The 24994-nt window shown below is 45.6% G+C and overlaps 1 protein-coding gene across 1 annotated transcript in view; it reads right to left on the bottom strand.

The window, feature by feature from the left end:
- Positions 1 to 24994, bottom strand: part of ADCK1 (aarF domain containing kinase 1) — a 91292-nt gene that overhangs the window by 1568 nt on the left and 64730 nt on the right. Inside the window, exons 5-10 of the mRNA XM_086614173.1 lie at positions 24023 to 24181; positions 20106 to 20264; positions 16734 to 16850; positions 5051 to 5200; positions 4605 to 4802; positions 729 to 922 (exon numbers count right to left, since the gene is read on the bottom strand). Of these exons, the coding sequence (XP_086470299.1) occupies positions 729 to 922; positions 4605 to 4802; positions 5051 to 5200; positions 16734 to 16850; positions 20106 to 20264; positions 24023 to 24181 (977 nt within the window). The remainder of the gene's footprint in view (positions 1 to 728; positions 923 to 4604; positions 4803 to 5050; positions 5201 to 16733; positions 16851 to 20105; positions 20265 to 24022; positions 24182 to 24994) is intronic.

The raw sequence follows: 24994 nt of genomic DNA, 5'->3' as shown, positions 1-24994 counted from the left end.
CCTCCGGAGGAACCAAACTCTAAACCTTTACCCTAAGGGCTCCAACTCCATCCCTGTCCCCAGCCACAGGGTGACAGACCTGTCCTCTGGAGAGGCTGATGGGCATAAGACCAGGAGAGGCAGAGGCTGAGGTATGTAACTGAGCAGGGGTAGAACTACAGGAGATGTGCTAATGAGGGAGAGAGGTCCACAGTTAAGAGTAAGAGGTCAAGTTAGGCCTTGCCAGGGCCCTGAGTGGGGGGGCTCTAATAAGCCTTAATGGCTCTGACTAGCCTGGCACCTCCCCCAACCCTCTGCTCATGGGCTCAGGAGCTACAGTTAACTTCAGGCCCGCACCTTCAGTCTCTGCCTGAGCTACACTGGAGGAGTAATGGTCTCCAGCTCATGCTGTGCTGTGAAGTCCCTTGACCTGGACCTCAGCTCACACACTGACCTCCTGGCTTGACCTCAGCCCTGTCTTGTCACCATGGACCTTCCTGACAACCACTGGACCTGATCTACAGAATTTCTGTTTTGACCTTGGACCTGCCCTGTCCCCATGATGTTGCATTATGATATAGACTTTTGATTGGCCCTGACCACCATTTCAAGGTCTGCCCTGCTCACCGTGCTCAGCTACTGTGGGACTGGGCCCTGGCCATGGGTATCCCCCCTAGATTCTGGGCTCCAGGGGGAGCCAGCCCCTGCTGCTCCATGTCTGGCCTCTAGTGCCTGGAGAAGAGACTCACGTGGAAACAGCTCTGATGCAGCAGCGAGACATGTTGAGGAAGGAGCTGGCACTGGCCCGTGTGTGCAGGGCTGACTCAATCCCCCTTAACAAGTCATTGGTCTTCAGCAGCAGCAGCATCTGGCGGGGGACGTTGTTGAGGAGCTGGGTGATCTGGGGTAGGTAAGCAGCAGCGTTGGACCGGATCTCCACATCCTGCGGCCAGCCGGGTCATGTCAGAGAGAAAGGAGAGAGAAGCTGAGAGTGCATGGGAAACCCAGGTCCAGATGAAGATGAGATTTAGCAGGAGGAGACAGTGTTTTTCCAGACCATGACTCTAGGCCAGAAGCTATCTTTGTCCTGCTTTCCTGCAGACACCTGGCTGTCCCAAGCACTCACAGCACAGTCATAGATCACTTTTGCCATATCCCACCTGCCCCTCAGGGAGATAAGGCCCTGGCTCTTCACTGGTAGGATTAACAGCCTCTTGAGAGAACAAGGCACTCACTGCTATCTCAGCTCTTGGCCTCAGGCAGCCTGCAGCAACCAAGACTCGATAGCTCCCTTGCAACCTTCTGACTGAGCCTCACCTCACCAGTCCCAAAGCTGGCAGAGCTGCAGGCAGCACAGGACTGCTAGGGAAGGTAGAGGCATGCAGCAAGGACAACCAGGCTGCCCATTGTCTCGCTGTGTCATGCCACCGATGGCTTTATGCTATACTGATGAAGCTGTTTCCAAGGCCTAGTTTAGTCTTCTGTCCTCAACACAACTCAGCAGAGGTGAGAAAGCATTACGCAGTTAAGCGTCATGCTAACCCAAAAGATCAAAAACTGTCATCTGTCAGACTAAGGGTCTGTCTAGACCCATATCCTGTCTGGCAGCAGCCAGTAGCAGACGCTTAAGGAAAGAGTGTAAGACCAAGGCAGACACAGAGTGATCCTTCATGTTCCTTGGTTCCCCAGCCTCCAACAAACACACTGCCCACGGTAAGATCCCAGTGATAACTGATGGGCTACAGCCTGAGCCACCATAACATGCAAGGCAGCCAGACCCCACTCTTCTGCCTCCTTTAAAATCTGGCAGTTCCCCCAGCATCCTAGTAAATGTAGGACACTGTGGTGTGAAGCTGATCCCATACACGTAACCGTGTCCCTACCTCTTCCTACAGAGGCCATGACATGAATCAGCAAATCCAAATAGAAAGTCCCTGGAACATTTGAAATCTCCAGAATTCAGGAGGACATATGCAGAGGGCAGTAAGTGACTTCTTAGAAGAGGGAGGCTCCTTTGTGGGAACGGACGGCTCTAAAACCTTCTCTCCTCTGGAACGAGGGACAGATGGCCTATATTTCACGACACGAGATCTCACACTCACTCTTCGTGAACTTCAGACTTAAAGATCTACACAAATTGAGTGTGCGGTCATGATGGTCAGAGATGTATACAGCTCACACACTACCATGGTTGCTTTGCTTCTGACAAACAGATCTTTGTGTCCCCCTGCCTCCGTCACTGACCAAATACACAAAGCTTCAGCAAGAAGATGCTTAGCTCCCCTAAATGTTAAATGTTTTGTTCCATTATTTGTTGGCAGAAAATTCATCCCTGATTGTCTCTTACCCTTTATCCTAGCCAGCATCACTGCAGAACCTACTTTATTTTCTACACATAGGTTTTCTTTTGTATTTATTTTTATTTTTAGCTCCAGCTGCTCGTCCACATCACAAAACAACCACATGATCTGTCATCAGAACTGTCGTTTTCTGTCAAGGGCAAAGCCTGTGCGCAGAGGAAGAAATGAGCTATGCCACAGGACCTGAGAAAAGCCCCTTGGCTGCAATCGCTGAGGCTGCTGCAGGATGCAGCAAAACACAGTCATAAAATCAGATGAGCTGAGGCTAGCAGCCACCCTGAGTGGTCAGCTGCCTGGCCTTGGCTTAAGGCAGGAACAACACACCTGTGGCAATCCTCACACATTTGCCTAGCATGCTCCTAAAACTCTCCAGTGATGTGACTCTCAGCCTCCCCAGACCATCCACACCAGCATTTCACTGGCCTTGCCATTAGATCCGGCTTTTCTCAAGTTTAACCCCAATCTCCTTACCCGAATTTAAACCCATTACTTCTTGTTCTGTTTGCAGCAGTCTTTAACAGATTTGAAAACCACTACTACAAGTCTTCTTGACCCACGCTCCTCTAGACTTTTTCTGCCCTCGCTTGCTCAGACTTACCACATGGGTTGTACCTGCTTGACCACTAGTCCTTGTAGCTTCCTACTGGACTCACCTCAGTTTCATCAAACCTTTCTTGAGATGCAGTGCTTCAAGACTGGACATAACACTACAGATAAGAATTTGTTTCAGGAGGGTTGCTCCCTTGTCTCACAGCCTACTCTCATGTTGATACATCCTCAAGTGCACTCTCCAGAGCTCTGCGCTGATGGTACCTGCCTACACAGCGCTTGGCTCTTGCTGCTGATAAAATCTTTCAGATTCACCTCTAAACTAAGGGCAAGCAGCAGCTCATTTCCTAATGCCACAGCAAATCCGCTCAGCTCCCCATTATCTGCTGCAGGATTATCCAGTTTCAGCATCAACTGTGTCATATAGGCAAAGACAAGAGAGCTGGCTTCATACAAGCAATTCAACTCAATGATAAAGTTCACTAGCCCACACAAGGCACCATGCAGCCGCAGTTATACCTCTGGCATAACCTCCACAAGCCAGTTTAGCATAAACATTGCTTACTAGCTCAGATTCAACACTGGCCTTGTAGTATTGGAGCCAGCTCTGTGTCAATTCGCTTTGGTGCCTCTGAATCTTTTTCTGGAGCTACCAGCTCCAGAACTCATCAGATCAAGCACAGATCTGCTACACAGTCACTATATTATTTCTGATATGCAGAAAATTAACTTAGGTAGGAAGAAATCAAATTACTGGAGAGGGGTGTCCATTACCCAAAGTATCTGACCTGCTCATTGCTATGGATAATGGCATGCCAGTGCAGCAAATTCTGCCACATCTATCAAAAAGAAATGCCAACTCGAAGGAATTTCCAGAAGAGAATTTCACAGGACATCACAACACTACTTAAATTAATTTCATCCTCTCTACTACAAATGCATGCAGATAAAAACAAACCATAGGATACAACATGTTTCTACCTACAGGCACTAGTCCATTGGCTGAAATCACATCACTTATACACTCATCTCTAAAAACAGCACAGTTAGCAGGGGCTGCTACTATTCTTAAGGCAGCATGTGCGTGTCAGGAGTGCGAGGAGGCGTGAGAAGGCTCCCAGCATGTGTGGATAGGAAAGGGTGGAGAATGTAAGTGGCAATTTCCTAGATTTGTAGTGATTGAGTTGACAGGATCTGCAGTTAAGCAACCTTGACTCCAAGTTAATAGGGTTTCTGATTGGGAGGTAATTTCCAAGGATTTTTAGGAGTTTGTATCAGTGCTGATAGTCATTTACATGAATAGTGATAATGCATTATCCTTCTCATGTCTTCCCACTAAGCCTTTACATCTCCTCTACCTTAACCTATCCTCCTTGATGGTTCCCTACCCTGCTGCATTCAACACTTTTTTAAGAAAAGGCTGATCTACAAATGTTTTCCCTGCCAGAATTGGTCAACATTTAGCTATTAAAACATTAGACAAAATTTAAGCAACCCATGACAAGTGAAACTAGGAAATTAAGTTCAGCCACTATAAAACAGATTGTAGAAAGAGTCCTGGCTTTTTCTAGCTCAGCTATCAATGCAGAATTTGCTACAGAGCTGCCAGGGGTTGCCCAGCATCGCTGCAGTATCAGTGGTGCAAGTGGTTACAACAAAGAAAGGTACTTGAGGAGAAGCAAGGGCACAGGATAGGGAAGGACACACTGGACCTACCTCACTGGCTGAGACTGGTGACCGGTCAATGCCTTTGTTGACAGACTCCCAGGACCTGGCAGTGAGCATGCAGGCGAAGAGAGGGTACAAATCCCCTGCCCCGAGCCGCCGGCTGTACTTCTGCACCCTCTTCATATCGGCCTTGATGAGGGCCTGCCAAAGGCGGCAGTAGTCCATGCGGAATGACTCGCTCAGCACCTGGAGAGGGAGACATGGCCCCCAGAAGACCACGGAGGACAGAGAACTGAGGGGGAAAGGTTTTTGCCTCCTAGCAGTGCCCTATCCCCCATTTCAGAGTCAGGAAATACCCTCAGAGGGTTATGGGAGTAATAGGAAAAAGTATTCATATGGGCTTAGAGGGACAAGGCTGCAGCTGGGTCTGCTCTTTCAGCCTGATGCCCACAGGCAGCCTCACAAGGCCCTGGAAGCCCCCCATAGCTACGTACCTGGTAGAGCCCATGGTCCAGGAGGATAATGTGGGCCTTGCCAGAGGCTGGGCATTTCTTCACTAGCACGTTGCCTGGGTGCGGGTCGCAGTGCACAAAGCCATTCACAAAGATCATCTCACTGTAGAGCTTCCCCAGATTGCGAGAGATCTGTGAGGAGACAGGAGATGGTCACACACTGCCATCCACACCAGAGTGCCTGCCAGGAAGGGCAGGCAGCCCCTGTGTGATAACACTGCAGGGAGTGAGGGTCTGGTGTGTGTCGATGTCCCCATGCAGAGCTCTTGCAGCTCCTCACACTGACAAATGCACAAGGTGGCTGCTGGCATCTGCTGCAGGGTGACCTGGGGCATTCAGGGAAGGATCCATGCTGGGGGCACCATGAAGGCACCTGTGGGGTCAGGGGTTATTTAAGGACACTTGCCTGGCACAAAAAAGAGAAAATACTTGTGGGTAGGAACGGGGTTTCTGATAATGAGGAGACAGCAGGTAGGGGCAGACAGGCATTCACAGGGAAGGCATGGAAAGAGCCTTTCCATGGGAAAAAAGCCACCCACAGGGATGGGTGAGAGATGGCTTGGAGGAAGACTCTGGTGTTTCAATCCATGGATGGCAGCAGGACCCAGCAGAGAAGGGGTAGGAGAAGACTCAGCCTGTCCATCTGCTTACCAGAATGAACATGGGTTCCCTCTCCCCTCCCTCCATCACACTGTCCCCCACTTTCCCCCTTCCCTTCCTCAGACCCATGCTGATTTGTGATGTCTGTGAAGATTAAGCAACACAGAAAGGCTGTTTAAATCATCCTGTCACTGCTGTGTCCCTCCCTGCCGCTGCTCCTTATCACTAAGAGATGTTATTAAAGTTAAAAACCTCCTAGGAGCAAGCAAACATCCCCAGGGCCTGGGATCAATCCCTCACCATGCACTAACACAGTAGCTTCGCCCTGACATCTCACCACCAGCCGTCCCTGCCATCAGAGAGCAGCACGGTGCTCCACAGGGGAGTGCTGAACAAGCAATTAAAAGACAATCGTTATAAATGATTCCAAGCATGTCCCCAGACACACAGAGTAAGCAGCAAACAGGCAGCTGTCCCCATAGGCGGAGGTGGTAAAAGTGGTAACGGGGATACTAACGACAGCTCATCCTGCAGAAAGGAAGACAGCCATGGAAGGGCTTGCTTTACCCACCTCTGAAACGTGGCCACCTCTGAGAAGAGCATTCATTATGAATAGTGCCCAAGTAACTACAAACGAGGAGAAAGAATGGGAACCTTTCCTGCAGCACACGAACACAGACAGCTGTGGGACCCAACCCTCCATCCACTCAAGTAGGACCTGGAGACACTGCTGAGTCATGGAGAATGCTGCCCTCATGCCAAATCATCCACACAGATGGCACAGCACGGCCCTGCAGTCTTCTGTAGTGCAGCTCCCCTAATGCCACACAGGTGTTATTGAAAGTACTGCCTGAGGGGAATGATGCCTCCCTTCTGAATCACCAGGAGAGATCACTGGAGCAATGAAGTGACTCTTACAGGTCTCCCAGATTAACAAGCTCTAAAATTGGACAGGACCAAAGTAGCAGGTGCTATGACTTCTCAGAAGAGCTGAGTAGCACTTGCTGACAGTTCAAAGACATGGCAGATAGTCTGTTTTAAGCCAGTCACTCATTCACACAGCCTCCCAGGGACCTGCACACCAGGAGAAATGGACTTGGATATCATGACTGATCATAGCATCAACCACACACGTTCATACACTGAGTGAACTGCATTTTGCTTTCTCTGCCTGAGCTATTTCCCCTCCAGGGACCTGGAAGAGCACAGAATTATTAAAGATGAGGACTTGGGGACAATCTGGGGCACACAACGTGATGCCTCATAGCCATTAAACACAAATCCAGACAGGGGATAGCAGTTCTGCAAACCTTTTGGTTGGTCATGGCTAAAACCCAGAAAGCTATTAATCTGGGGCACTGAAGTACGGGCTGCTTCAAAGACAGCAGATTCTTCTTTGGTGCTGCAGTAATGGCATAGGCGGGGAAAGTTAAGCAGTGGAACAAGTTGCCCAGACAGGTTGTGTGATCTCCATCCTTAGAGGTTTTAAAGGCCTGACTGGATCATCGTGAGCAAACTGGTCTGACCTCATAACTGACCCTGTCTTGGCAGGAGGTTTGATAGGAGACCTCCTGAGGTCCCTTCTAATCACAAATATTCTAGGTTCCTACAAAAACACCTCTCACAAAGTTATCCTCACTACTGTCATAACAGCCTTATGGTATGGCTGTAGGGTCCACGTGCAGGGAAGGTCTCCCCTCCTGAGTCACCATCAGCAGACAGGTCACTAAACAGATCTGTGGTCATAGACTTTCGCAGCCCACGAAGCAACATAAAAGAAGCTCGGGATTCATCTTCCCATCTTACCATGAAAACGGAGGGGTCACAGCCCTGTTCAGACCCACAGGCTGGGTCATGGGTACAAGACAATCTTCACTACAAGATGCCCATCCTCTCTCCCTTTCCTGCTGTATTTATATTCACCTCTTCCCCAGCATGCAATCTTGAGTATCTGCGGTAGTTAAGTCATTGAAACTAGATTTTATGGCTTCTTTAAAAAAGAGGAAAGCATTCTGTACAATTTAGTTAGCATACGGAAGATATGTTACAGGGATTTATGATATAAGCATACAAACAGTCTTTACTTTCGGAGAAAAAAAATACCATGGTGTAAGAGACGGAGCTGTGCTGCACACTAAAGTATTTTTGCGTATTTTTGTTTGTTGACGTATCTCTAAACTAGGATAAAAAATAAATTAAGATAGAAAACACCAATACTGTTGAATTCTAAACAAAAAAGGATGGTTATATTTCTAGGGCTTAGAGTGTAATATGTGAACAGCGACCTATCATTATAAATCAGACAAAAGGAGTTCATGTTTCTAGAGAAAAAGTTTAGGGAAAAAAACATGAAACCTTTATATATATTAATTCTCCAGTACTATGCCCCATCTTACTTCACCCTCATTGAGAAGGCCACTGGATCAATAACATACACAGAATTCACTTTGGAAGAATGCAGTTAGGTGAAATGAGAAAACAAACGTGTGGAAACCTCTGCTCAGGAGAAGGGAAGAATTCAGCATGCATTTAGGCTGTGTAAGACCTCAGGGTGAAGGTGCATCGCAGATTAGACAAAAGGTTGCAGTGATTTACAGAAGCAAAGACGAAAGTAAACACACAGGCATTTTGTTATGACATGGAGAGGTCACCATTCCTTTCCCTGTTTATCATTCAACACAATGAGGTCCTTATCATTACCAGGGTCCTCTAGCATTGTTCTGCTGCATGTCATAAAAAAATAATAATCACCCTTGGAATCCTGCATTCACTTCCAGACACCTCATTAACAAGAGTGATGCAGACTACACAGAGTGAGTTCAGAGAAAGCAAATAAATGAGCAGGATGCAGGAGGAATTTACTTGGGAAAAAGATTAAAAGAGCTGAAGATTCCAAAGTTAGCTAAGGAATGGCAGAGGAGGGGCAGTCTACCGATGTTAGAAGGTTTGAATAGCAAGGAAGCAGAAGCACTTGTAGCACTGGATGTGCAAGAAATGCAACTAGGTGGAAGGCGGTGTATTCAAGAATGGCTTAATTTTGGCATAACACATAAAAAAAACTATGGTAGTCAGCAAGCAGAGCTGAGCTTGTTATGTCAGGATGACACCAGATTCTGGCTCTGGCATGTCCCCGCCTATTGCCAGAAGGTGTGTTATTGCCTAAAAGAAGTTCGGTTTGTCTGTCTGTCTGCAGTAGAACGTGATGTCTGCAGTCACCAAGCGAGCTTGTGGCCTCACCAGTCAATGCAAATAGCAACCTGCCATTGCCACACTATGTGACATGACCATGACACTGTGTCAGACAAACCACACGTTTTCACCCCAATGTTTTCATTTTGAAAAAACGTAGCTGAGGAATAAGCAGATCACAAACAATGAAACAGAGACTCAGCAGCCTGGGCAAAAACAATGGAGTGACAGATACGTGTATAACAGCCAGAGCTGGTATAGCTCTTCACCAAACTAAGCACATGAAGTTTCATTTTATGTACTCAATATGGCAAGGATGCTACATGTCACAAACTATCCTACATGAGTTACCAGCCAACACAGAAGAAAATAAGAATGCAGTGCAGACATCAAAGATTGTTATTGTACAGTATCACATAGTGTCTCTATAAACTGGTCAAGTTCACTGGAAATAAATAAGACAGAAAGAATGACTTTGGAGGCTGTTCCAAAAATTTACTCTTTAGGTGGTCAGAACTCTTCCCCTAAACCCCAGCCTAATTTTAATGATGTCTAGTTTAAATCATTTCCTTAGCTAACACAACCTTAGAGTTTAACTAGTTCCTTTTCTCTCCAGTATTTACTACTCCAATGTGTTCACCGGTAAGATAATTATCAGCATAAATACGGCCTCGTTTCTACAAGATGCTCCTTTATCTGATGTGTCCTAGGAGTCAGCCTGCCTTTTACACCGCCACTGCACTGGAAAAACACACTTACCCTGCGATTCACTAATATCCCAAAGTTAATTCTAATATGTCATTCCCTCTGATCAACTCCAAGCATACTTAAGAAACTCTTCTTATTAGTTTTGAGTGCATGGCTTTTCACATCATATTGCTCATTTTTATCCCTTTCTATCTCTTCAGTCCTCAAGGTCACCAAGTACTACTGCTGCTCTGGTCCTCCTCTACAATGATAGAACCTCCCAGCTTCACAGTCCTTCACACAGTCCTGTTTGTGTCAAGGTCATCACTGAATTTATTTAAAAAGATCAGTTTGAAGAGCAAACCTCACAAAACTCCACTATGGTAATTTCTGGCCGCCATTGCCTCTACCAGTTTCTTACCTACTTTGCAATTTCCCTACTAATCTCCACCTTTTCTAGTTAACCAACTCATATCCAGTGTACCAAGTATTTTACCAAGTACACCTACTGCATTTCTGTCATCTAATTCAGAGGATCCCAAGCTGTAGTATAGGTAGCAGCAGTGATATACTTCTTGTGTATGTACACAGCTGCAAACTGTTGCTGCTATCAGTTTCGAAAGCCTGGACAACCTGTTACCCTCACACGACCCTCTAGGAGCTACTTTTGATGAACCCATATTATATTCTCTCCCCACAGCAGCAAACTCCTGGGCACACACCAGCCCCTGTATGCAACTCTCCCCTTGACAAATCAGCACACCCAGCTGACAGAGCAACCTGACAATAACAAAACAGTGGAAAGTCCATCACAAATTAGTATCTTTACAAACACCAATATGCAACAGTTAGCAAGAAATCTCTCAGAAACGAAAGAATGAGTGCAAATTTGAGCCTATGAATGCTCCTATAGTAAAAAGATGGCACATAGAACATGTTCATAGTGGCTGCAATGTAACCAGCCTGGGTTATCCAGGGAAAGTCACTGGATACTTTTTTGGCCTTGGGAGCAAGTTGGAGTGATCTTGGCTTCAAGCCTTCAACTGAAATGAAGAAGAAAGGCAAAGAAAAATATCCTGTGACATGGACCTGTAGAGCTGATCTCACCACCTGCCACTGATAAGTCCCAGATAAAACCACCTGATAGAGCATCATCCCTTCCTGTCCCACCTCCATCTGTGACTGTCTCTTTAGATCAGGAGCAGATACTAGTCTCTGGCCTTAATTCGGCTGTAATATTTGCCAATTATTTTAAGAGATGGCGACACTAACTTCTATTGATCTCATTAAAAGTAAAGGTCGTTGTGCAGCTCATTTCTCAGGGCTCAATATTACCTCCTCAGGCCAAAATAATAGCATTGATTTTGGAACCTTAATCGAAGGTTAATTGGATTGAAGAGTGTATTGGGTTTTTGCTTTCTTTTGTTGTTGTTATTACAGTCATCATCTAAGAGTTTGCTTAATCCTGCTAGGACAATCCTGCCCAATTAAACTGGTGTCAAATTAGCCCAGGGTGCGGATGGAGAATGGTCACAATTTGAAGCCTGCTCTGTGTCTCTGCTCTGAAATGGCTCGTCCATAGCAGATTAGGATGGTCACACACAAGAGATCCAATTTCATACTTTGCTCTCTGTGGCCCAGTTGTGAGGATCAAAACACAGTGCTCTGTAATGCAGTACTATCACTACGCACTGATCTAGGTTCACAGCAAGGTGACGTCTGGACACACATGATGTCATTGAGATACAGGAATAGTTTTTAGGACTCCCGCAGCGTACTCCTAGCATGCCTCGTACTCTCTGTTGGGGACTGACGAAATTATTCTCCTGCTCAATGCCCCATCTTCCACGGCATTTAAGTGGGGAGAAATATTCTGACTCATCTGTTCAGGGAACTGAGGGACTAACTTGATACATTTCTATAGATTCTCAAAAGGACACAGGTAGAGAAGACCAGTCGTTGTTTATTTAATTGTTTCTTGCATCTCTGTCAGACCCAAATAGGCTATGGGGATCATTTTTCCTTGGCTTTCAATGTAGTTGTATTTCCTTGGATTTAATGTAAAGCATCTTGCTGAAACTTAAGCAACTCATTGACACTGATGCTTGAGACTGACTTCCAGTAAGAAACTAGTTCATGCGTAATTCAACTCTTTTACCTGGTGTCTTTGCACGGTTCAGAAGCTGGAAATGCCAGAGGTCACTATCCTTGCTTACCAGTGCCTTGTGAATTTTCATTAAGCTTCAGACAAGAGGAAATGTAGGAGAATCTGCAAGTAAACCTCCCCCTGGACTAAATCAGCAGTTGCGAAGAGCAAGAATAGCCATCTTCCCCAGAACAGTGTTGTTCTCCATGCTCCATTTCATCTAATACTTGAGTGTTAGAAGCACAAACACTTGAGACTTGAGAGGTTTCCGCACTTGTACTGACAAAAGGTTCCCACCCTCGGAAATCCCACTTAAATTTTAGCAGCTACAAGGCAGCAGCTCCTGACTCTTGGCAGAAGGGTAAATCCCACACCAAAAGCATATTTCAAGTTGCAAAGCTGTCATCCATGAGAAGGTAGCTGGGCTCTTTACTGAGCTAAGAGATACCATTGCAGTGCAGAATCCATTTAGTAACAGAAGGAAGCAAAAAGCCACAGTAGGACAGGGTGACAGATGGCAATAATTGCACACAGTAGCTCATCTTAAGTAACTTAGCTGTTTGCTTTCACTTCTCAGCTGGACAAAACGCTTTCCTGACTTCTGAATCATCCACGGCTCATGACCGGGCTCTTACTCAGATGATGTACAAGGCATTGTTTCCTTTTCCTGATGGAAGCCCAAGCCAGGGCTTGGGAGACTCTCCACTTGGCTACCTGAGCTGGTTGGCTAGTTGGAGGCAATACAGCACAAGTCACGAGCGCATCTGTAAGTTCCACAGCTCCCACAGCCTGCTGATCCAGCAGCCTCTGCAGAGACAACCAGAGCATCCACAAGGAGGGACAGGGAGGATCATCTGCTGAATCTTAACATTATCATGCAGATAATGTTAAAATTAGTATATAGCAAGATCTCTCTAAATGAATCAGATAAAATCAGAACAGGTGCAAACGGAGCATTTGTGCCATTTGGGATCTTCTTTAAAAGTCCACGCTCCAAGTAGCCTTGCTATCCTTCCTTGCCTCCTGCATACAGTTTGCTAGAAACATTTCGAGAGCCCCTCACTCTATTTTTCCTCCCTTACCTGCTCTACCCACTTCTTCCAAATGTATCTTCCCAACCAAGACTGTAAATGCTCTTCTCTCTTGAAACAGGAACAGCCCAGTTTCCAAGTGGCCCCTTCCTAACTCTGCCATGGCCTGGTCTTCCCTCAAAATTCATGCCAGCTCATTTCTTGATAACTCCCCTCTCCAGGCTTCCCTCCCACTGTCAATATCCTAGCTGCATGCGCATCCTCAGCTACACTTGCACATGAATAAGTAACTGTTCCACAGGCAGATATTTCAGTGTTTGCACTTGTCTTTAGAAATCAAAGCCTTCTCTGATTAAATGCCATTACAATCCAGCGCTTGGACGGATCCAGAGAGATTAATGTGCTTTTGGGCAGCTTTAATGATAATCCTGCTACAGATGGTATTAAGTAAATGTCAGTAACCTGGTTTGAAGGGAGCTTTCACCTCAGGGATCCTTTCCATTTAGAGAAGAGAGGCTCAGCTTGCTTTTCAAGGCTGCATTGTCACACAAGAGAAATCCTGCTTAGTGAAGACTCCTCTTCCTCCGCCCAGTAAAACAAAATGGAGTAAGATGATAGAGGGATTGATACATAGATAGATTGAGGTGATTTATAGGGAGCTAATGCACCTCTTGAAAGCCAGAACTGCTGTATATTATAAGCCATGTTGTAGTTTTAAAACCTGGGTTGCCACCCCCTCTTCATGCTCCTTTCAGTGTCTGCTGCCTTTTGCTCACTCACTACCATGCCACGCAGTTCTTCACCCAGGGCATCAACAGTAGCAGCTGATAATGGACCTTGTCATATTTGCCCCCATCTGCTGCACCTTGCCAGAGGAGAGGTCTGGGGTGTGCACTGCTCCTACCTCATCTTACTGCGGCCACAATAACAGACCTCGTTCCCTATCACACGACTCTTGACAGGCTCGGTATTCCCTCCTTTCTACTGTTGCTTTATTGGTAATCAATAAAAGTTAATCATTAATTTCAGGGGGTGAGGAGAGAAAAGGAAGAAAGAACAGCTCAGCGCAGGCACTAAGAGAGTTTGCAGAAACTCAGTCCTACCACTGAGCTGAGTAACATCCTATACCTGACAGATTGCCAGAAACCTCTTACACTTTGCAGTAGTAAAAGTTTGTTGACAACTTTTTTAAAAATACATCTTAGCCATTGTTTAGAGACCAGCTCAGAATATGTGGTTTCATTGCTGCATGGAATCTATTGTGCCAAGACATCACAAAACAATCTTCCCAAAGGCACAGATGAACAAAAAAATGAGCTGAATTCCCACCCTAAATCTCTCCTATCACAAGCAAAAGCCTCTGCAAGTTAGAAAAACTGAACTTAGCTGCTTCTCTACTTTATTTTGGAACATACTGACAGCAAAATATGCCACTGAAAGGCTGAACTCATTGAATATTTCCACCCTGACTGGTTGGAGAAAGCTACGGACGATTGCAAAGAATGTTTTTCCCTGGGCTTCTCCAGACAACTTTGCCATCTCCAGTAGTTTGAGAAAATTCAAAGAAGCAACCAAAATCCCAGGGAGCTACACTATGCTAGTTACCTCGACCTTGGAATGGATTTGCTGTCCAAGAACCATGAGGAAGCCCGGCTCAAAATCTGAACGTACATATTACTCAGGAGTCCTCTTGCTAATGCATCAAAACAAGCCTTTCTGACTGAGTATTTCAAGACTTGAGGAATATTCACTGTTGTATCTCAGCGCTGTGGACTAGATTTGACCTATGTGACCTCTGCCTTTACAGCAGAAGAAAAGGACAGGATAAACTCACTCAAAGAAACGACTCTCTCGCTTTTGACTAGTTGACTTGTCCAGGTGAATGAAGCTAACTGCATGTTCTGACATGGACGAGGCTTTTAAAATCTCTCTTGATAGCAAAGTCCACGAGCTACTATGTTCTCAAGAGTCACACTATAGAGTTCTTTGCAGACCAGATGCATCATTGAGGCCCTTACCTTGGTAAATACAAAGAAAGATCATCAGCACAAAACAGACATAGAGGTCGAATTGTGTCTACCTCTGATCAGCTGACAATGACCTCTGCGATGCCTTGATGAGAGGGAGGAGGAAAACCGGTGACCCAAATGCTCCAAATTTTTCCTCAGGGAGACATGAAAGGAGACTGTACTATATATGGGTGAGGTTGTGTTCATTTAAGAAGTTCCTTGAATGAAAACGGACCAGATATTTTGCAGGGAAAAGAGCATCATTCACTATTACCAACTGACTTTGGCTTGTTCATCAAAATTACAATGGAAAGACAGTCTCAGAATCTACTTTAATCTTAGACCTTCCTTTCCTGTATTTCAGTGGAGAAACACATGAAAAGGTGCCTGCCTTTCTGCCTGCAGAGGTTACTAGAAAATACCTCATTTCCTTCTGCAGGGTGCAAGAGCAGAGCAAGAGGCAAAGACAAACAGGCAGAGAAACAGGCCCATTATTCAGTCCTCCACCTGTAATTTGGCTGAGCTCTTCAGGCAGAGAAAGAACTGCATGCTGACTTAGGGAGGCAGCTGCGAAGATACACTTAACGTTCTCTCCATGTGGGGCATACCGAACTCACATTTCCTGTCCCTTGAGAGGTCTTTGGCCCATCTCTAACTGATTCCACATGAACTTTGCCATGGGTAGAAAGGGAGCAGAGAGGAGGAAGAGCAGAGAGAGAGGAAGCATTCAGATTTCGGAGGTAAGTGGACAGAGAGGTTAAATACAATTGATTTTATGCCGTAGCTCTTTGATAGCCAGTCAACCAAGTGCAACTTTGAGGCTCATCGATAGGGCACAAGGGGAAAGGCAAGCAGCAGTGCCTCAATCAGCACTCACTGACTGGGAGAGGTGGCTTGACACACTGTCCAATGGCTCAAAACCCTTTCCCTTGGCATCTTCCCAGCCCTTCTGGGAAGTAATACCTTATTTTCCTCAAGAATCTCTTAGCCACAGGGAATGCAAAGTGCTCTCCCAACTTCATGCCACACATACAAACTACATCACTCATTAGGGAAATGTAGCCTCTCTGTAGGGACGAAATCTGGCAACTGTTTAATGAAGTACTGCAAAACTACACAGTATAAGACCAGGAAGCAAAGAAGAAACTGTTGCATGTGGAAGGAAAAGAGAGGTTTTGGAAAGCAGAAGAAAACAACCCATGTCAGAATCTTATGCAAAGCACCATGGCTGAGGCTCCATACCTCTAATTACTGTGATCATATAAAACCTATGATTTATATCACCTGCACAAGGTGATAGCTGTCGGTACATGAAAGCTACCCATGCATTTGTTTAGGAGAAAGTTAACGCAGAAGAAGGGGAAGGAAAGAAGAGAGACATCAAGAATCAGAAGCTGAAGTTGTTCCTTTAGGATAACAAGAACTGCCACCTTGGAACAAACTATGAGTATATGTCATAGAATCATAGAATGGTTTGGATTGGAAGAGACCTTAAAGATCATCTAGTCTCAACCTCCCTGCCATGGGCAGTGACACCTTCCACTAAACCAGGTTGCTCAAAGCCCCATCCAACCTGGCCTTGAATACTTCCGGAGATGGGGCATTCACAGATTCTCTGTGCAACCTATTCCCATGCCTCACCACCCTCAGAGTGAAGAATTTCTTCCTTAGATCTAATTTAAATCTATCCTCTTTCAGTTTAAAGCCATTACCCCTTGTCCTAATACAAAAAAGCATGGTCATCTTTCACTACTCGTCTCCTTGAAGATCTCTCTAGCTGTGCAGCCTACAGGAAAGCGTTCCCCCAAAGGGGTTATATGTACTTTTCCCAGAATCACAAGAACTGAAATCTCTCAGATTGATTGCTCTGTTCACACATGTTTGTGCTCCCTTTTCTGCCTCCTCCTTTCCTGTTAGCCTCCGTTTTGCATCAACGTCGGTTGATGTCAACATCAGTTTCGCATTGCTCACCATGCCCAATTCAGAGATAGCTGAGAAACTACCTCATTGACATTGATGCCATTCCTCTCCATGTAGGCCCTGTCGTTCACCTGTCCCCCTTCCATGAACTCCATGAGAAGGACGCGCCTTGTTGAGAGCTCCCAGTAGATCCTGGGGACCTGAAACAGGAACAGATGGGTTAGGTCAAACAATTGGCCAGGAAAGCATGGAGAATATATCACACACAACCCAGAAAAGGAGTAAAAATAGAAGAGGCTGAAGTGAGGACTGGTTTCTTTCCTGAGAACAAGGGAGGTAAACCTATCTACCGGCCTCTTCCCCAGGACAGCAGCAACGTGTGCAAGGACAACACACCAATTCAGTGGCAGCAGGATCTGTCCTTGTGCAACATTTCTGGCCACGATCTACAAGATTTTGACCACCTCCCACTCCCACTGATGTCTGAGAGCTTTCCTACCTGCTCTGCAGCTCCCCTAGCTGGGCTGTTTAGCAAGTAACTATTGCAAGTTTCTGAATCATCCGCTCAGCTCCTTTAGACAGGAACTGCCTCTCGTTTGCTACGCACAGGGCCCACTTACGCAGCTCTAAAAATGATAAGCCATCGTCATAAATTGTATCTGTGCAGTGCCCCTCGGAACACAAACGCCTTTGAGCTGACAAACCCTGCATACTTAGGCCATCTGCGATGGAACTGGGAGAAAAATCAAGTGTCACAAATAAGGGGCTTGTCACAGAAATCCTGAGAGACCCTTAACTATCTTATTGCCAATGTGACACAGTAACAAGTGTAAAATGTCAAAGCACTTTTCATTCAATCTGCAGTAAATCAAGCTGAGTGAGGTATCAGTAAGAGGCCTGGTGTCACCCAGGGAGGCAGTGACGCAGGCATCGCTCAGGCTCACTCCCCCCCTTTTCCAGCCTCTCTCCAGCCGAATTCTTTCCATGATGAAGTCCCTACGGTCAAGAGCCCTTTTGCTGAAGTTCCCTTTGGATATTCCTCAAGTCATTGTGCTGACCAATATTCCAACCTGTTCAGATTTGCCTTTGCACATGGGTGAAGCCACACAGGCACATTTTACCGAAGGTATGAGGGAGCTCCACCCATTCCCATTAATGTGCCTCAGTACAGAGAGACACATATTGGACCCTGAAAAGATAGAGCCAGCTGTGCAGGCCCCTCTTCTCACCTGCCTGACTCGGCCATGGACTCAGGACTCACACACTGCAAGGGTCCAGCACCTTGGGGCAAGACAGAAGAGGTAAGCAGTTTTGTCCATCTAGTGCAACCAAAGCCAGGGGAACCAGCCAGGACACTGTAGCTCATCCTAACTCCTGAACAAGGAGCATTTGTTTCATACTCTGCTTGTAACGACTGACAGCGTCTCAGTCCCTCACAAACTGTCTGCCTCCCCCACTGTTTCTGTCCTAGATAGACCATTTTCCCAATGTCGCCCACTTCTACCTTACCACGTGTATGCCGCTTTAGAACAAAGACTCCTTTGCTGAGCGATTCCAATGTCCCTCAGTCCCACTGTTCAACACTCCTGGCATACCTTCCATGTTAAACTTGCGTAGACTTTGATGCCAGGGATCCACTATGGGCAAGGAGGATTCGGTTACTCGCAGCTTTCCCAGCTTATGAGGATGTCCATTCTTTGCAGTTAGATTGGTGAGAAAGCAAACCAGCTCCAAAACGCACAGTCCCCAGCCCATCTAGCTCACTGATTCCTGCTGCCTAAAATCATTTCAGATGACACTCATTCTTGTCTCAAGATTTACAGTGGCAAGTCAATGGGCTTGTAAAGCACTATCCATGCTCTCGGAGATGCCTCTCTCACTCACAGCCAAATTCTTCAGTGATTTTTTAATTACTCACAGATGTTTGGCTGTAATGCTAGCGCATGGAAACAATTTATCTCTGGCTTTAAAAGCTTAAACAGGTTCACAGCACAAAATCTACTTCTCAGCTTTCTAGCGTGTTTAGGAAAATTAATGATACAGGAGCCCAGTTCTTCGGTTGCCTTTGGGTGATGAACACGTCTCTGAATTGGCAGGTCAGACCAGAGGATCCATTATTTAGCCATCTCAAGCCATTTGTTATTGTTACACATATTGATACCATGATAGCTCCTTAACCCAGTGAGGAGGTGATTGGCCGTCTCCATGGGGATTTACTTCACAGTATCCTAGTTACAGCTGCAACAGATACAGCTCTCCAAGGTGCATCACTTCTGATAAGCGCCCACTCAGCAAAATCATTGGCCTTTGGCCTTCTGTAGCCCTGGTGGCTTTTAGCTCCCTGTGTCTGTGGGAAGGCCACTGCTGCCACTGGGCTTCAAAAGGACTTCCCCGAACCCAGAGTCAGGTGACAAGGAATTATAGCCCTTGCATGGAGGAAGCAAGGAGAAAATGGATGCATCAGCCTGTAAAGTCTAACAAAACTCACCTCATTTCAGACATCTGTCACCTTCATCTTGGGACTTTGGCATAAACAGGAGGTGAAAACCTCATTCTGATCTGTGTATGCAGGGGGTTCAAAGGACAGCACACTTTTTGCTGCCTTTGTGTACGTGCAAACGCAGTTACATCAGTGACTGCGCCCACAGCACTATGTGTGCTTGACCACGCTTGTGTACTTCCAGAATGCACACAGTGGAGGTTTGTGCCTCTTGTATGTCAGCAAAAGATTTGTGCACGTGTGACTTTGACGATGTGAACGTATGTCTGCAAAGAAAGGGATGTGTACATGTCTGATTTTACTTGAGGCATTTGTCAGTGACCTCAATCAGCGTGTACCAGGAGAGGTGGAGTAAGAGCATCTGTGGGGAAGAGCACAATATGGGTGCAGCTGAGTTTGTGTATGAAGGGAACATGAAGGCATGCGTATGCAGGATGTATGCTCAACTCCAGTGTGAGAATTTACTTTTTTGTAGCAGGAAAAATTTGTACAAACATGCTTCCTCCTGAGATATGCAGTGTACCAAATCCTACTTGACATCATCAGCTTCAGTCTAGCTTTCCTGGTTTATGTCCATTTCTTGCCCTCAGTTGAGGTAAAGCCCAGGAAAAGGTACCATCAGATGGCTCAGCAAAGAATGGCAAATTCACAGGTCTCTGGACAAGTTCAGAAACAGTGTGTGGGGAAATGAGTAGCAGGTTCCAGAGACTGCTGGCCCCAAACCACCACTCCTCATCCAATATACGGTGCCTACAGTAGGAAACACACAAGGAGGAAGCATGTCTCAGAGTGGTTTCTGGTCCATATCAGCAGAGCAGTCTAGGATGAACAACACAAAGGGATTGAACTCCATTCTCCCTCTGTATGGTTCCTCCAGGCAGTGAATGATGTGCACAAGATGCATAAAGTGAGACTATTAATGCACATACATACACGGAAATATGTGTTCCCTTACTTTCAGGAAGTCAAAGCTCTTGAGCATATGAGCAACCTTCTCAGCATTTCTGCCTTCATTGAGGAAATCCAGCTCCAAGGGCAGATTCTTCTTAGCTTCTTCCACCAGCCACATGAACTCAAAATCTGGAAAGATCTGCTTCACAACCAAGAGGAGAACCTGAGAATAAGGAAACAGATTATCAGCTGCATCCTGGCTCCAAAGCCATGCAGCTACACACAGTGCTGTTTTGATAGGATAGTTCCATGTAACTTACAGACAAAAGAACCCAAACTGCAGCCCAAGTGGTTGTAGGGTTCCTACAGTATCATAACACAACACCTGCTGCCACACCTTGGTTGTGCAACATAAATTTTGGCTTCCCCTTCCACATAGGCACATCTAGGAGTTAAATGATGGCACAGACACCAAAGGGAACCCAGCTGCCTGCTGCCTAGAAATAAGAGAACAAGTCCTGGGGAAGAGACCACATGGCTAGAGCATGGCTCAAGAGCAACTCTCTTCTGAGTTCTATAACTCTAGAAGTCACTGTTTGCCTTCATTTGAACAGCCCTCAGATAACGCAGACGAGGAAGACCTAAAGTAAGACTCGTAACCTCTATGTTGCTTCTTTCACTGCTGAGCACAAATTTTGCTAGCACAGAAAATCCACCAGGCAGTTCAGAGAAGACAGTGGAGTTTGGATACCGGTAGTAGGCTCCACATCTTTAGAGCACACTTCTGGTGGGGGTCAGAGGGCGAGTTGGTCTTCAGCATCAGTCACAGCCACGCTCAGCAACGCTGATGGTGGTATTTTCTAAGTATCATATAACCACCACCCGACATCCTCTTCTTCTTAAAGGGATTAGGTATTCAGCCCAGCTGAAAAGTTCCTGGAAACGTTTGCTTACAGCAACATTTGAGGGGCGAGGGATGGGCAGTCCTTCCTGAATGAAATGAAGATAATGCGATCGAACGGCATAACCAAAGCTGCACCGCAGCCAAGCATGCTTTCTGTTCAAATGAAGGGCCAGTTTCTCAACCGGTGTCACAAATTTACACAAGCTGAAAATTTGGACCACATCTTAAGGAAAATAATTTGTTTGGGTTTTTTTTAACTACTTGAATCATAAAACAATAATAAAACATAAAAATGCAATCCGCTTTGCTGTCTTTATCTTACTTGTCCTGTAGAGCCATCTGAAAATAAAATTTGTCAGTGTGTGTTCCTGGACAGTTTCCCTTCCTAGGTTTCCGCCATTGAGGAGGGAATTCCTGCTCTGCAGGAAGAACATTTAAAGCACACACGGAAAGCTGCTATCATTGAAATTTATGACAAAAAATAAATTTATGAACCATCACTGCTCCTGTTCAGCTGTGTGAAAACGTTTGTTCTCCACCTGTCTCTACTTCTCTTATCTAAATGTCAGTTCCAAACTCAATGTTCCTTTAAAAATGTAATCACCAGGTTCCAGACATTATTGAATGATTTTTCTACTGCTATATCTAGAGGCATAAATCCTTTCAAATTTACATCACCCAAATGAAATGTAACCAGCGATCTTCATGACTGTGTACATAAACTTTATAGGTGGCTGCAGGATTACTTCATTGGTGCTTGATGTGAGAAAATGAATGCATTGTTTTGTGCTTTCTTTAAATGGTCTTTTGAATCAATCTTTTGAATCAATTTGCCAACTTGACCATCAGCAGGGACATACTTAACAAGTATTTGGCCTGTCCCTTTTCTGACATCTGTCTAACATATTGTCTTGAAATAAGTACTGATATAAGAAGAGCAGTGAGGTATCTCTCTCTGGATTTATCAGATGCTGTACTGATTTTTAAAGAGGCAGCACTGATGCTATGAAACCTCAAGTGAATTTGGGAATTTTCCACCTAGCTTTTCCCATTCAGATTTCTTCCCATCAGTCTCTACATAAGACCGTCTCCATCAATATTTAAATCAACCTCCTACCTAGCTGCAATGTCTGTCTGATTCTTAAACGACCAGAACCTCAGTGCACATAATCTGGCTTTTAGTGCCAGACAAAAATAGTCCCATACAAGGATATGATGATGTATGTAAGCCAACATGATACAAGAGACCCTCTAAAAACAAGACAGCATGTGTCATGTTGTGAGCTACTTTCCCATAGCTGTGTGTACACAACAGATCTCAAGGACGACAAACTAGACTGTCTGTAGAGGAAGGACAGTACTAAATTGCCGAAAGGAAATACACTGCTTTAGTTTCAAGTTTCCTAGGAGGATTAGTCTAAAACCAGAAAAGACAGGAATCATTTTTAAATTATTTAAATGTCTATGCCAGTATAACCAGCAATCACAGTAACATAGTGTGAGGGTGGATTTTTCCTGTGATAGCACTGTTAAAAGGACAAATGTCCCAAGGTGGATCTAGGCCTTGGCTCATTCATTCACAATCCTCTTATTGTCCTGGTCTCACAGTTTTTCATGACCTTGCACATCCTTCTTCCTTGATTGCTTAGTTTCAGCCATCCTGTCCTGGGCAGGAGTGAAGGATGCCATAAGACCTCTGAGAACTGCTGTGCACGTGATGACTCACAAAAGCAAACTCATTGGGCAAACCACTGCAGTAAGTCCTGGAGAGGACCTGAATCAAATCCAAATCTACAGCTGGACCCAAAGCCAGATCAGTTTTTTGTTCTCTGACCAGCACTGGAACAGACATATTCCATCTTACTGGGATACCTTTACTGAACCCAAAAATTTATTTCACTGCTAGTTCAAAATAAATATTCAGCTGCAAACCAATGTGCTCCAGTTGGAACCAGCTGTGCTTCTTTGCAGACTAGCCAGGATTGCTCAAAGCAGGGTGTTTTAGCTGCCTAAAGAAGATTTAGTTATGTGCTCCTCTGAGAGGGTGCTGGTAGGATCTTTGATTCCTGATCTCCTGTGATGGAGGTACTGCATCAGCAGTACCCTCTAAACACTTATCAGACCTCTTCAGCTTATCTTCCCCTCTTTAGTCTCACGGACATACCTGTCTGCCAATGGATGTGCACATTATTGCACACAGATCCAGGCTTACTAGGAGAGCTAAAGCTTTAGCGTTACCATTTAGAGACCTAATCCTTCCCCTCTCCTCCACCTCAGTGCTGTCTCCATTTCCTGTTCCCTACCATACCATTGGTGTCTTTGACTATTACAACGCAGCACAGTGCCACAGCTTTTCTCCAGTTCCTGTCTTCAGTGGGCTAGACTTAGAAGTTTGAGAGAAGACTTAGAAGTTTGAGAGAAGCTACAGTATTGCACTGGGAACATGAGTGGTACCCACCACTCAAGAGAGGAATGGGAGACAGAAACTTTTTTCCCAGCTGAATCCCTCATTTGTGTCTCTGCTCCTGTTAGGTGACCCTCTCCATGTTTCCAGCATGAATCAGATCAGCATTTTTTTAAGCTGCTGATCAAGAAACAGAACTGAATCACAGCAACTTCAGCCACTGTTGAATCCACACTGGAATTTAACTGAAAAAAAAAACACGCTAATCATGGAGAATGATTTTTCCTTGGTCACAAAGCCCTGACTGCAAGGGGAACTGAGACCAGTTTAATCCACCAGTTAACAGCACGCAGGCTGAAGAGAGACTTCAGGACTCATTCTTTAGTTTTTAAATTTCATATGGACTTACTCTGATGTCATTAATGTTTACCTGTTTTCTCCTTCTGCCCTCCTTCACTCTTACCCTCTTGTTCAGTCTCTCCATCCACACAATTGCCTTCACTGCAATCCTCACCAACTTTCTGTATTATTCCCATAAGACAGCATTTGCCTCTGCAGAGGTTTCAAAGCTACAGGATAGTGGTGTTACACCTGCTTACACCACAGGTGAATGCGGCCACCACACGCTTCAACAGCAATTGTTCTGTAAGTCAAAGTTAACAGGTAGTTTTACCTCCATGAGCAAAATATCCTTGGAACTCTGAGCTTGGACCTTTGGGTGCTGGATTTTCACTGCCACTGTTCTTCCATCCTGCAGCACTGCCTTGTGCACCTGGGCTAGCGATGCTGCTCCCAAGGGAGTGTCTTCAAAACTTACGAAGAGCTCTTTTATCTGCCAGGAAAAGAGAAAGATGCATCAGCTTAGAGTACCAGAGACTATCCTAAGGAAAGCCCTATCCACAGGCCAGAGACAGCATATGCCAAAGCTGAGCAGGCTCAGCCCTTTCATCCTTCCTTTGTTCGCTGCCTGAGCCCCTGCCAGTGAAGCCTGCCAAGCATGGAAGTGCCCTGGAGATACTCTACTTATGGAAACCTGTGGCAGAACCCCAGCAGCACATTTCATCTAGGATACAGAGCGATCAGGGACTCCTCTTCAGGCTGTCCTGAAAACAAGTTGGTGCGATTATGGTCAGCATCCTTGGCTGTTACTGGGTACAGAAGCCAACAGCTGTCCCTTTACATGTAATTCTTTTGCAGATATTTAATACTACCCACCATCAACCTGACAATACATATCCCCACACATTACAGCAGCATGACCTAGCTTCTGCGGTGAAAGCCAGTACATGACCAGGAGCAGTGGTAAGGGCTGGATCCAGGGCAGGGGGACAAAAATTGCAGTTTGCACATCTGAAGACTTGGCCTGAAAATGTGTTTCATGTGATGGACTGTCTCATGTTTCCAATAAAAGCAACTGGTGCTCTCAGCTCAGAAAAAGCACCAGGTGGGGACAGCAAAGCACTATGTGGGCAGGACAGAAAAGTATTAGCAGCTCTGGGTATGAAACTCAGGACTAGTCTATAAGGAAGTTAGTAGAAGAAGTAGCTTCACCGGTGAAATGTCCAGGAAGCAAAAACCTAGACAGACATGGGTAAGGCAACAGGAGATGGGCAAAGGCCCGTCTGCCCTGCATAACACAGCACCC

This window comes from Tauraco erythrolophus, chromosome 6 (assembly GCF_009769465.1).
Source record: "Tauraco erythrolophus isolate bTauEry1 chromosome 6, bTauEry1.pri, whole genome shotgun sequence".
In the NCBI taxonomy this organism is placed as follows: domain Eukaryota; kingdom Metazoa; phylum Chordata; class Aves; order Musophagiformes; family Musophagidae; genus Tauraco; species Tauraco erythrolophus.
This window is presented reverse-complemented; position numbering and strand designations above follow the sequence as displayed.